Genomic DNA, 13807 nt, shown 5'->3' with positions numbered 1-13807 from the left:
TCGGACAAAAAGCCATATTTTTCTTCTTGCAGAGACCCTATAAACAGACGTGCAAGTAGGACAGATAGCAGTAAATTCTTTTCCTAGCAAGGAATATTAAGACCCTCGGAAAATAATTGCATTCCTTGGGGGAGGTCTATAAACAGCTGCTCTGGGAGTGTCTGTCTTATGTGGTTGAGATAAGGACTGAAATATGCCCTGGTCTCCTGCAGTACCCTCAGGCTTATTAGGGTGGGGAAAAAACTGCTCTCTGGTAAATTTGAGGTCAGACCGGTTCTCTGCTCTGGAGCCCTGTTTTCTGTTCTTTAAGATGTTTATCAAGACAATATGTGCACAGCTCAACATAGACCCTTTTCAGGAGTTTTTGATTTTGCCCTTTGCCTTGTGATCTTTATTGGCCTCAGAAGCATGTGATCTTTGTTCTCCTTTTTGTGCTTTGAAACGTGGTCTTTGTGACCTACTCCCTGTTCGTACACCCCCTCCCCTTTTGAAATCCTTAATAAAACTTGCTGGTTTTGTGGCTCAGTTGGGCATCGCAGACCTACTGATATGTGATGTCACCCCCAGTGGCCCAGCTGTAAAATTCCTCAATTTGTACTCTTTCTCTTTATTTCTCAGACCGGCCAACACTTAGGGAAAATAGAAAGAACCTATGTTGGAATATTGGGGGTGGGTTCCCCTGATAGGATAGAGGTTAACATTGTGGTTTTCCAGTGCAGATTAAAAAAAGGAGAGAGGGAACAGCAGAGTGGTGCAGTGGAAGCATACCTCTGGGCCCATAACCCAGAGGTTGATGGATGGAAACCATCCTCTGCTAGCTTTGTGAGCTTGGCTGGGTGTGGTGGCTCACACCTGTAATCCCAGCACTTTGGGATGCCAAGGTGGGAGGATTGCTTGAGACTAGCCTGGGAAACATAGCAAGACACTGTCTCCACAAAAAGGAAAATAAAAACAAACAAACACACATACACACACACACACAAGAGAGGCATTTCTAAATAGAGGCCTGCTGACAACAGCAGAATTTACCACTGATGGCCTGTCAATAAAGGAGCGGTGCCTGTCCCAGCTAACACAAGCACCTTCTGCAGTGGCTGCAGCAGTGTTTCCCTAGTGAGGACCTGCTTCCTACAACTCTCATCTACAAGTCTGAGCCTGAAAACTGCCTCAGATTTTAGCAGAACAAGCACAGTCTTGCTGTCTTCTTCTGTTTTCCTCTGAGTTGAAGGGGTCCAGGGCAGACTCAGAGCCCCTGGTTTCCTCATCGTGAGCCTGAGCATGAGTCAGAATCACCTGAGGGCTTATGAAGCCAAAGGTTGCTGGGCTCCATCTAGAGTTTCTGATCCAATAGTTCTAGGGTGCGGACTGGAACTCACATTCATAAAGGATTCCAAGGGGATGCTGCTGCTGCTGGGCTGGCCTTAACCACTGGCTTAACAGTGGGCCACAAGCAGGACCACAGTGAAAAACTCCAGTCAAACAGGAAGATACAGAAAACTTCATCCTTGATCAGGCACTTCTTGCTTCATTTACACAGGTGCCTGCATTTTTTACCCCAGGGAAGACTTTGTGACTTGATAATTTCCACTTATGGAACCAGTTGAACTGGATATTTACTATCAGATATTTACTTATACCAAATAAACATTGTTATACACTATGTAAAAATAGAAGGTGCTGTCATTCTGAATTCCTTGCAAGGGCTGTTCCTTCAAACCTGCTCCCTTGTGGATCTGTATCACTGAGTCATGTAGGCCAAAAGCGTCGTAAGCCAAATAGTTGGAACTCAGTAGTTCTGTTCCTTGCTGTCACTGCATCCTTCCCTCAACAAACTTAGTTTACAGTAGACATCAGAATTTTGTATTCAACCACTAGCAGTAGTTTCTAAGGCATCATGCAATTAATATAAATCAATTTTAAAATTTATAAACTCCTGATAGGCCCTCTTGTTAAATTACCAATGTTGTATTTATTTTAAAAATGTTGACTGGCTGCAGTGGCTCACTCTTATAATCCTAGCACTTTGGGAGGCTCAAGGGACCACTTGAACCTGGGAGTTTGAGACCAGCCTGGGCAACATGATGAAACCTTGTCTCTACAAAACATACAAAATTTAGCTGGGCATTGTGGTGCACCCCTGTGGTCCTAGCTACTCATGAGGCTGAGGTGGGAGGATCGCTTGAGTCTGGGGGGGGTCAAGGTTGCAGTGAGCTGAAATTGCACCATTGCACTCCAACTTGGACAACAGAGGGATACCCTGTCTCAAAAAAAAAAAAAAATTAACAATGTTAACAATGGGGAGAGCTATGAAAACAAAATTTTAGAGACAGTGTGGCTCAAGTACGGTTTCTGTGCAGTTGTAATTAGAAGGAACCAATGTGGCTGACTGATTTTGAACTACAATTGTCACTGACAATAAAAGTTACTGTGGAGGATGAAAAACTCCCATCATTCCCTCAGCAAGACTCGGAAAGAAGGATGAATTACATTCAGCAAATTTAATATTTCACTGGTGCTAAAACTCACATTGTTTTGCTTGTTAAATCTCTGAAATCCTGATGCATTTTACCAAGAATGGCATTTTATAATTATGGTTGGCTAGGTCATGGTTGTGATGTGGTGTTACTGCCTGTACAAACTTGGTGGTTATTCCTGGTGGGATGACTTGGCAACTGTAATCTCCATGTTTCTCTCAACGGATTATATAAGGACCATCTGGAAAAGAAACATGCTGCCTGTTGTCTGGAAACCTTCCAGTGACACCTTCAGGTAAGATCAGGAGAGTCCCAGCATCAAAATTTGTAAAACAGGTGTCAGTAGTTTGCAAGAAAACAGTAGTGGAATAGTTTTAAGAAATGCTGCATTATTAGCACATAGTAATTAAGGACACAGAGGACATTTCTATGTGAACGACACAGACATCAATGACTATAAGCTGAAAAATGACTCAGAAGAAGAATAGAGATTCTGAATGTAAAGAAATTATAGGAATTCTTTAATGAATTTATTTTTGCTTATACCTTCCTTCTTATGTATGCACAAGAGATGTATGATAACAATGTAGGTCTAAGTCTGTGCTTGTTCACTAAAAATTCTAAATGATAAAAAAGTATTACAAATAGTTTAATTGGAAATATTTCTTTCTTTTTTTTTTTTTTTGAGATGGAGTCTCGCTCTGTTGCCCAAGCTGGAGTGCAGTGGCGCGATCTTGGCTCACTGCAACCTCTGCCCCCTGGATTCAAGCGATTCTTCTGCCTCAGCCTCCCATGTAGCTGGAGGCGCCCACCATCATGCCCTGCTAATTTTTGTATTTTTAATAGAGACGGGGTTTTGCCAAGTTCACCAGGCTGGTCCTGAACTCCAGACCTCAGATGATCTGCCTGCTTTGGCCTCCCAAAGTGCTGGGATTACAGGCATGAGCCACTGCATCTGGCCAGGAATATCTTTCTTTTTAACATCAACTTTCAATCTTTTTAGTCTGAGGACCCGTTTACACTCTTAAAAAATATTGAGAACACCGGAGAACTTGTGGTTTATATGGTAATATCAATAGTTACCACATTAGAAATTTAGACAGACTTTTAATACCAAAGAATCACAAGCACATGTTCCATTAGCTGTCAGAGGGATAATGACATCACACATCATGTATCCTCTGGGAAGCTCCAATGTACACTGGTAAGAGAATGAAAATGAAAAGAAAGGGAGAAACCACGCTTTGAGAATCCCTGGCATATAAAATAATGGTTTTTTTAAAAATACTATTATATTTTGATGAATATGGATATATTTCCAAGTAAACTGTTGTTGGAAGAAGTAAAATATCGACTACAGGGAAAATTCTATTGCTGAACAGTTGGTGTAGCATTTTGAGACACAGAAATTAACTGATGTATCTTTCTTCTGTGGCTGTGGGAAACATCCACCCCCAACTGCCCTTCTTTTTTTTTTTTTTGAGACCGAATCTCGCTCTGTCACCCAGGCTGGAGTGCAGTGGCGCGATCTCAGCTCATTGCAAGCTCCACCTCCCGGGTTCACGCCATTCTCCTGCCTCAGCCTCCTGAGTAGCTGGGACTACAGGCGCCCGCCACCATGGCCACCACGCCCGGCTAATTTGTTGTATTTTTTTAGTACAGACAGAGTTTCACCGTGTTAGCCAGGATGGTCTCGATCTCCTGACCTCGTGATCCGCCTGCCTCGGCCTCCCAAAGTGCTGGGATTACAGGCGTGAGCCACCGAGCCTGGCCCCCAACCGCCCTTCTTAGGTGGCCAGCTCACTCTGGGTATCCTGTAGGTCTGGGTAAATTGACCCTAGGGGAAGGTAAGAGTGTATCTTCTACTTGGGTTCCGGAGGGCAGTGGCATTGCCTGTAAAGCAGGAGGAAGGGATAGAAGTTGGGACAAAGATGAAAGGAGGAGTGTCGTTTGGCCCCTGGGGGACAAACCTGGATTTTCTAGAGACTAGGAGCAGTGGCAGGGCTTGCAGTTTCTGTCAGTGATGGAGATCTCTGGGGACTTGCACATGGCTCTGTGGATACCGGTGGGCAAACACTTGGTGCAGAGGACACTGAAGCACCACCCAGGATCCTGCTGGGCAGTCAGGCCCAGAGAGAGGGCAGACCCTGGGGAGCTGCTGGCCTTTAGGACACCCTGGGAAGCTGCTGGCCTTTAGGACACGTCTTGCGGGTCCGAGCAAGACGCCCTAATGACAATCACCAATGGGCTGCTGCCCAGGGCCTCTTCTGCCGCTGTCCTGACCTAGAATCCTACAACCTTTCAAGGAAGGAGAACGGGAGCCACCACATACACACAGAGGGTGGCTTTCCTCTAGGGATCCTGGGAACCAGATTGGCTTTCATTTACAAACCGCAGAACAGTTACAGAAGCAAAAGAAGGTAGTTATGACTGGATCTGAGGACATCTTGCCTGATTGAATTTCCAGCTCTGTCACTTGCTAATAGAAACCCCTCACAGGGTCTCCGCTGGGCACACTAAATGAGTGATACATGGAAACTCTTCAGACAGCACCTGGCATATGTATGTTACCTATCACCTCTTGAACCTCGATATCTTGGAGATGTCATAGCTGCCACACTACATCCTCTGCAGTTTGGGATGGCTGACGTGTGACCATTTGCCTAAGTCCCCATATCGAAGGCTAGATTAAGCCCTAACGCTGGAGCCAAGGGGAGGGAGGGCAGCAACGTACTCTAAATAGAAGTGCTCCCCCGGGGAGTGGGGGGCCCAGCCTGCTCCAGCAGCCGGGAAGGTCTTCCTGCCACAGTGACGGCAGCGAGTGGCGTCCGGCCTCGGAGGGACTGAGGGCACTTCTCTGGTGTGAGCACTGGCGTCCAACGCCCGGCGCAGCAAAATCGCTGCAAACTCTGAGTCCAGAGAGGTCCAGGTCCTTCTGGGTTGCTTTTTATTTTAAATTTTTTGCCAGGGACAGTTCTGGCGCTCCTTCAATCCGGGGGCGCCTGCGAGTCTGAGCCAGGAGATGGGCGTGGGCAGGCGTGGGTAGCACCATCGAGGCCCTGGCCACCTGCCGGGTGCTGGGTAGTCTGGAAGAGTCTGGAGCCCGGTCTCCGCCTCCCGGCGCCCCACCCTGGACCCCTCCTCCACGCGGGTCCCGCCCACGGTGGGCGTGGCTTCCAGGGGGCGGGGCCGCGGAGGGTCTGCGAACGAGTCACGTCCCGCAGGCGAGGCGAGGCGGGGCGGAGCGCGGGAGGCCGGCTGGGAGGTGCACATCCGGCGGCTGCCCGGTACTTCATAAAGCCGCTCTCGCCACTGGCTGTCGCCGCGGGTTGCCTCCGCAGCAGCTCTGGGTTCTTCTCAGCTGCGGGAGCCGCTGCTCCAATGCCCCAGAGTGGCCATGGGCGCCCCGCACTGGTGGGACCAGCTGCAGGCTGGCAGCTCGGAGGTGGACTGGTGCGAGGACAACTACACCATCGTGCCTGCTATCGCCGAGTTCTACAACACGGTGCGGGACGCGGGAGCGGGGAAGGCAGCCGGGCCAGCGGGAGGGGGCTGTCCCCGCGCCGCAGCGTCTGGAAGCTGGACGTGGGTCTCTGCGCGTATCTGGGGGCATTCTCTCCAGGGGCTGAGTCAGTCCACACCCCCTCCTCGGCGCGCTCCTTCCAGTTCTCCATCTGTCCTCTTCTGTCCCCATTCCCGACAGCTGGGCTCATCTTCCTCCTGCTGTCATTTGTTTTGTGATGGTCCTATTGTCTTGTTTGGCCCCCATGCGTCCAGGAACCAGGGGTCTGTGTCAGCCCATTCTCCTTGTTTGGGTCAATTGGGGGCGGTGAACCTGCCGGGACAAGTCTCTTCCTCCCCTGGGATCTCTGTGGCGTGACGCACTTAGGTCGCATTGTGCGTTTTTGCCCTGAATACCTGCTCTCGGAGTGCTGGGAAGAGCACGCCCCCGGCAGGTCCCCGCGGCTGGGGTCACTCCCACCAGGCAGACTTGCCCCACCCCCAAGAACATGCCTATAATGGTCGAGTTATTTTGGTCAGAATCAAGTTAACTACTACTCGTTCTTTTTTTCTTGCGTTTAGTGTCCTGTCTTGTGCAAGCCGCTAATTCAACTCCCCCAGGACTGTGCATTCTCTAGTTCTGAAGTCTGAGGGATGAAAGGAAAGTTTGGGAGTGATAATGTGTGGGTTTTGGATTTGCGTAGGTCTTTAGATAAGGGTGAGCAGAAACTTCCCCATTGCAGAATCCTGTGTGTTTTTAGTTCTTGTGGTAGGGAAGGGTTGCATCTGGGAGAGGAAATGCCTCTTATTTTGTGTATGTCCATGGTTCAGAATCCTGGTACAGAATGTGAGACTTTGCGTGGTCATTTCTGTGGCTTATCTTTTCACCACCCAAACAAGGAAAACAGGAACTCCTGGTTTGGGTCATTGTGAATTTGAGGTTGTTGTTTAGGACTTTTCCTTTTGGGTTTGCTAGAGAGAATGTCCTCGGCAGGAGTCAGGTGCTTACTGCCTGCAGGAATCTCAGATGATCTAGTCCCTGTCCTTTTATTCATCTGATGAGAAAACTGGCCTCTTGAGGAGGGAGATGTCATGCCCATATTTCTGGCATGGCTGGGGCCACAATCCAGAAGTCTGGGCTCCTCCTTCCCTCAGTGCTGAAATCCATGGCTGGCTTCCACACAAACACTCCTGCTTCTTTTTTTTATGATTAGGTTAGTTCCTTAAGAAAACCTAAGGCTGGGCGTTGTGGCTCATGCCTGTATTCCTAGCACTTTGGGAGGCCAAGGCAGGTGGATCGCTTGAATCCAGGAGTTCGAGACCAACCTGGGCAACATGGCAAAACCTCATCTCTACAAAAAAATACAAATATTAGCTGGACATGTGGCACACACCTGTCGTCCCAGCTACTTGGGAAGCTGAGGTGGGAGGATCACCTGAGCCCGGGAGTTGAAGGCTGCAGTGAACCGAGATCGCGCCACTCCACTCCAGCCTGGGCAACACAGTCTCAAAGAAAACCTGGCCCTCTGCTGACCACAGATACTGTGAAAGACAGTGGAAGTGGCCATGACTTACCTATTGCATAACCTCCCAGAGCATGCTGTCAGGGGTAAATAGTTGCACACAGAGGATGGGCTGGAGTAGTTCTGGGTACTTTCAATAAGGAGAAACACCAGTGGTAACACAAGCTGTCCTTTTGTAAATAAAGAATATAGTGAAAGAGTAAGGATTTCACCAGAGTTCAAGAAGAAAAGACAGCTCGATGACAGGTTCTCACACACTTAGCAAGGTTATTATCTGTGAAGTCTGGGGTCTACAGAGAGGGTCAAGCTTGGTTATTTTGGCCAAAAAAGCTAGTGTACGGCTTCTCTGAGTCTGTCTTGAAAAGCGTCATAGGGCTGGATGAAAGGGAGAGTTTGTCTTTAGTTTTAATCTAGTCCTATTGGGGCTGTTCCTCTATGTAGTGAGTGCTAAAGTCTTTTTCAGAAACAAACTGTTGATCTTCAGCTGCAGTGTCTGGGTGATGAGCCCAGCTGGCCCATCTGCAAACTTTATTCCTTGGAATACTCATAAACCACAAAATTTGCTCTGGCAAAGCAGAGAGCGTAAGGTGTCAGAGAATAAGGTCATTGCCTAACTTTGTTGAGTGTAGGTCCAAAGAACTTAGCAAAAAATGTTTCTTCCCCTCTGTTGCTATTTTTTAAATTTTTTTTTTTGAGACAGTCTTGCTCTGTTCCAGGCTTGAGTGCTGTGGTGCGATCTTGGCTCACTGCGACCTCCGCCTCCCAGGTTCAAGCGATCCTCCCAAAGTGCTGGGATTACAGGTGTGAGTCACCATGCCCGGCCTTCTTCCCATGTTCTTACGTACTACTTATATTTTGATGCTTATCACAGGACATTCCCATGCTTATCTTACTCCTGTGTTGAGAAAGACAGTGGACTGTTATGTGGTGATAAACATCGTTTTAAATCCTCATAATAAGGCAACAGGTCTAATTACCCAGTTTATAGGAAACTAATAATCATTACCAGTTTTGAGAAAAAGTTGGAGGAATTGACAATGTTAAATCAGGAGAAGACCAGGAGAGGTATCTAGAACCTTCTTAGTGGGTCTTAGGGGTAGCACATCACTACTACACCTTCAGATACTACTGTCTACCATTACTTATTTGCTATGTGTTGAAGCTCTGCTGAGTACTCTATACTCACCCTAGACAATGGGTGCTATTTATTATATCCATTTGATAAAGATGGAAATTGGGGCCTAGAGAGTTTATGTAACTTGCTGTGGTCAAGAGCATAGCACAGCTGAAGTCAGAACTTGGGCCATTTGACTCTACCAAGAGAGTTATCTTGAAGCTATAAGTGCCACTGTAACTAACTTAGATTTGTCTATTTGGCATAGAATAGATATTTATTATTTAGTCATTCCATAACTTAAAACTCCTGTCTTGGGACCATTTTATCTCTAGGATAAAACTCATACTTTTTGATAGGAAAAAAGTTTATTTAAAGTAGTTTGTAAAATTACTGTTTATTGTAAAAGTAATATGATCATGGTAAAAAATTTAGAGTATGTAAGTTGTAGAGTGAAAAATACCCTTCTGTATCTTTCTAGATATTTTCTAGGCATATAAAAAGCACATGTATCTGTGTGTGCATATAAAATACACATGTATAAGGCTGGGGGTAGTGGCTCACGCCTGTAATCTCAGCACTTTGGAAGGCCGAGGCAGACAGATCATTTGAGGTCAGGCGTTTGAGACCAACCTGGCCAACATGGCAAAACCTCATCTCTACTAAAAATACAAAAAAATTAGCTGGTTGTGGTGGCGCGTGCCTGTAGTCCCCGCTACTCAGGAGGCTGAGGCAGAAGAATCGCTTGAACCTGGGAGGTGGAGGTTGCAGTAAGCTGAGATCGCGCCACTGCACACTCTAGCCTGGGCAACAGAACGAGACTCTGTCTCAAAAAAAAAAGCTTGTATGGCATAATCACGAATACTTGAAGTCTTTTTCCAAGATGGTACTGTGTAAACTCTTATGTACCTTGTGTTTTTCACTTAATATGTCTTGGAGATATTTCCATATCAGCTCATGTAGTGCTGTCTTCCTGTTTATAATGTTTATACAGTACTCCCTTTAATGGATTGATCATAATTTATTTATCTAATCAATCTTTATTGATGGACATTTCATATAGTTTCTCTCTGTTTGTTTTATTGTTTCGTTTTGGTTTTTGAACAGTGATTCAGTGAATATCCTCATTCGTGCATCTGGATGTACTTTCGCAAGCACTAATCTTAGATGGGGATTGCTGTGTCAAGGAGGATATTCACTTTAAATGCTGATAATTACTGTGAAATGGCACACTAAAGAGAGTGCACTGATCTGACTTCCACTGACAATGTTTGGGCATACAAAACATTTTGCTTTGGCCTCTGCAAATCTCTGTTGCCTCAAATTGTATCATCCTTTGCTTCAGCCAAACCTAATATCTCTTCCATGAACATGTAATTTCCTTTCACAGCCTTTTACTTGTGCACATTTTGTACTATTTCTTCTATATACAAATTTTATTGAATTGAGTTCCTTTTTATGTTTTAAGATTTAAGACCCCCTGGCTGGGCATGGTGGCTCACACCTGTAATCCCAGCACTTTGGGAGGCTGAGGTGGGAGGATCACTTGAAGTCAGGAGTTTGAGACCAGCCTGGCCAACATGGCGAAACCCCATCTCTACCAAAAATACAAAAAACTAGCCAAGTGTGGTGGTACCTGCATGTAGTCCCAGCTACCAGGGAGGCTGACGCAGGAGAATTGCTTGAACCTGGGAGGTGGAGGTTGCAGTGAGCCGAGATCAGGCCGCTGCACTCCAGCCTGGGCGACAGAGCAAGATTCCATCTTAAGAAAAAAAAAAAAAAGAAAAGATTTAAGGCCCCAGTCACATAGACCTGGCCACTTTGGAGAAAAGCTGGGTCTGTCTTTTACCTGAGCTTGGCCTTTGGGGACTCTGTTGTTCAGTAGGGACTTGAGGACAGAAGAAAGTCAACTGATGGCTGAAAAGAATCTTGAAGCAAAATACATGCATAAAATCAGCTCATGATCTGTCACTTCCTGCTCTGTTCCCAGTCATCAAGATAAATAGAGCTCTCGTTATATGCCAAGTCCTAAGTCCGGCTCTCTTTAGGCTGAATCTATTGGTCGATCCATCAATCTGAGCATTTACTGGGCAACAACTGTGTGCTTATTACAGAGATCAGCTCTGTAAATAGTCATCTGGATGGTGAGGGCTATGATAGAGGTGTGTACAAGCTGCTGAGGATGTTATTAGTACTGTGCATGGGATTGATGTACTGTGAGGATAGAGTGGTGGTTTTTGCAAGAAGGCTTCTGAATAGAGTGACCAAACTTTTCCTGGGTTTTTGCCTGAGACTTTTCTGATTTTAAAACTGAACGTCCCATGCCTTGGGAAGTCCCCTCAGTCCCAGGCAAACCACGACAGTGGGTCATCCCAGGGGCAGAAGTAAAACAATGGAATGGGTAGTTAGGAATCAGCATACAATTAAGATGGACAGGCAATCCACTCAGCCAGGGTAAAAGTCCTCAGCCGTTTATGAACCTGCTGTCCAGAATATGTACAGCCTGTTGTTTTGTCTTTATTTACCCTCTGTCTGGAAAGTGCACATTCAGATGCATCAGGATGAGACTGCAGTATGTTCATGAGATTATTTTGTAGCAAATGTTATATGGAAATTCATAGAATGAAGAACTTTCTAAGGAAATAATACATTTTAAAAATTGTGGGCTAGGCGCAGTGGCTTACGCCTCTAATCCTAGTACTTAGGAGGCTGAGGCTGGCAGATCACTTGAGCCCAGGCTGAGGCTGGCAGATCACTTGAGACCAGCCTGAGCCACATGGCAAAACCCTAGGCTGTCTCTACAAAAAAATGTGAAAATTAGCTGGACATGATGGCACATGCCTGTGGTCCCAGCTACTCAGGAGGCTGAGATCAAGGCTGCAGTGAGCTGTGAGCACGCTATCATCTAACAATAGGCTTTAAAGTGTACCCCTTGAGAGGCAGAGCATGCAGTGAGCCGAGATCGTGCCACTGCACTCCAACCTGGGTGACAGAGCGAGACTCCGCCTCAAAAAAGAAAATGTACCCCTTGAGTGAACTATTCTACAATTTCAGTGACTAATACAAATTTGAGGGATACATCTCAGTAGAGATGGAGCCATGAGTCTATTTTTAAACCATGACTGATTTGCTTTTTTTGTATTTCTTCTGGTGTTCTTCATCTTTTTGTCTTGGGGAAAGTCTCCCACTAATTTGTTCTTTTACTTCCCATATATTGATGTCTTTAAAAGGTACAGTGGGGGCCAGCCAGCCTTGGTAGATGGGCTAGGCAGAAGCAATAATGTAATTTCAGTATTATTTGAAGCATATGGCAAAATAGTGCTTCTAAATGGTGCTTCTAATATGCACATTTAAAGAAACTGGGCCAGGTGTGGTGGCTTATGCCTGTAATCCCAGCACTTTGGGAGGCCGAGGTGGGCTGATCACTTGAGGTCAGGAGTTCAAGACCAGCCTGGCCAACATGGTGAAACCTCGTCTCTACTAAAAATACAAAAAATTAGATGGGCGTGATGGCACTCACCTGTAGTCCCAGCTGCTTGAGGGGAGGCTGAATCAGGAGAATTGCTTGAACCTGGGAGGCAGAGGTTGCAGTCAGCCAAGATTTCGCCACTATACTCCAGCCTGGGCGACAGAGTGAGACTCCATCTCAAAAAGTAAATAAATAAATAAATAAACGAATAAAGAATAAAAATTAAAAATTAAAAAAAGAAAATGTTTGACATATCATAATTTTGCTGTAGGTGTGATAAATGACTTCATGCCTTTGCAGATAATATACAAATACATTTAAAAGTGATTAGTGTGTCCATTGCTGGTGGAAATATAACTCAAGAAAGCCATTGCAGGACAGCTTGGGAGTAGATAGTTGCACTTAGCAGAAGCAAGGTAGATTGAGAGGACTTGAGGCACTAAAGATCTTCTGGGGTAAAAATCGCAATGCATTATATTTCTCAACATTATAAGCGGGACTGTAAATTGGTGCTCCTTCCACTGGAAAATGGCTACACTGCTGCCATCTGCCTCACTTACAGCAAGTGAGCTAAATCTATATTATTTAGGATGAAAAGGTTTGCAGGGCGTATTGTTGAAGAAGAAAAGGAAGCTGCACAATGGGAATGTTAACAATATGTGACATATACGTACCTATTCATGTAAATGTGAAGAAAATGAGGACAGTGGTTATCTCTGGGGAAGAGGCTAGAAAGGAAACTTTATTCCTTTTTTTTACAAGAACACATTCATGTATATGAAAGGAGAAAGATCAGGTTTTAAGTTACCTATGGTGTAACAATTCCATTTTTCTTCTCCTCTTTCTTCACTCCATTGATCCGCCTTCATCTCCTCCTTCTCCCCATTCGTCTCCTTTTCTTCCTTTTATTGCTTGTTTAACAAGAGGAAAGCCATGTTTACATCAAAGCCAAGAAACTGGTCATATGTGCACAGTGTGTGATGCACAGTGTGTGATGCACAGTGGGTGATGCACAGTGTGTGATGCACAGTGGGTGATGTGATTCACAATTTTTAGATGCTAGTGGAGGAGTTAAGCCAAGGAGGTCAGAATGTGGTTGGATGAGTTGGGGTTGAAAATCAGCTGGGAGCAGTGGAAAGAGCTGGGCTCTGTGCAGACTGGCTCTCTGACTTGAGCCAGCCCTGGAACCTTTCAGGGCCCTCAGCTATATCCCTTTGTAAAACAAGGGATGGTTTTTGTTTATTTTTATTTTTTATTTTATTATATTTTATTTTTTTGAGACTCTTTTCACCCAGGCTGGAGTGCAATGGTGTGATCTCGGCTTACTGCAACCTCCACCTCCCAGGTTCAAGTGATTCTCCTGCCTTAGCCACCCGAGAGCTGGGATTACAGGCGCCCGCCACCGTGCCCAGCTAATTTTTTTTTTGTACTTTTAGTAGAGAGAGGGTTTTTGCCATGTTGGCCAGGATGGTCTCAAACTCCTGACTTCAGGTGATCCACCTGCCTCAGCCTCCCAAAATGCTGGAGGAATTACAGGCATGAGCTACCTGGGCCCCGCCTAAGGGATGGTTTTTAAGATCCTTCTTAAAATGATCGTTTTTTAAAAGACTCTCTTAAGGATCTTTGATTCTTAAATGATTCCACTGAAAGTTAAGTCAAATTATCTCTGTTTGCAGATGACATGATTGTATGTTTAGAAAATCCCATAGTCTCAGCCCAAAAACTC

General features: G+C 45.6%; 1 protein-coding gene across 12 annotated transcripts in view; it reads left to right on the top strand.

The window, feature by feature from the left end:
* Nucleotides 1–2708: 2708 nt before the first annotated feature.
* The window catches only part of ACER2 (alkaline ceramidase 2), a 150880-nt gene continuing 139781 nt past the window's right edge, over nucleotides 2709–13807 (top strand). For 3 of the 12 annotated variants that reach the window (XR_008660222.2, XM_055294151.2, XM_055294147.2), the window contains exon 1: nucleotides 5728–5979. Coding sequence is in view for 9 of the 12 variants with exons in the window: in XM_055294151.2 (XP_055150126.1) it covers nucleotides 5872–5979 (108 nt within the window). In the remaining 3 variants the exon portion in view is untranslated. Of the gene's footprint in view, nucleotides 2770–5687; nucleotides 5980–13807 lie in introns of those variants that run through there. The other 9 variants (XM_055294150.1, XM_055294146.2, XR_008660221.2 and 6 more) reach the window with 6 other exon arrangements.

This window comes from Symphalangus syndactylus, chromosome 9 (genome assembly GCF_028878055.3).
Source record: "Symphalangus syndactylus isolate Jambi chromosome 9, NHGRI_mSymSyn1-v2.1_pri, whole genome shotgun sequence".
NCBI lineage: Eukaryota > Metazoa > Chordata > Mammalia > Primates > Hylobatidae > Symphalangus > Symphalangus syndactylus.
The sequence above is the reverse complement of the archived record's forward strand: the minus strand, read 5'-3'. Positions and strand labels throughout refer to the sequence as shown.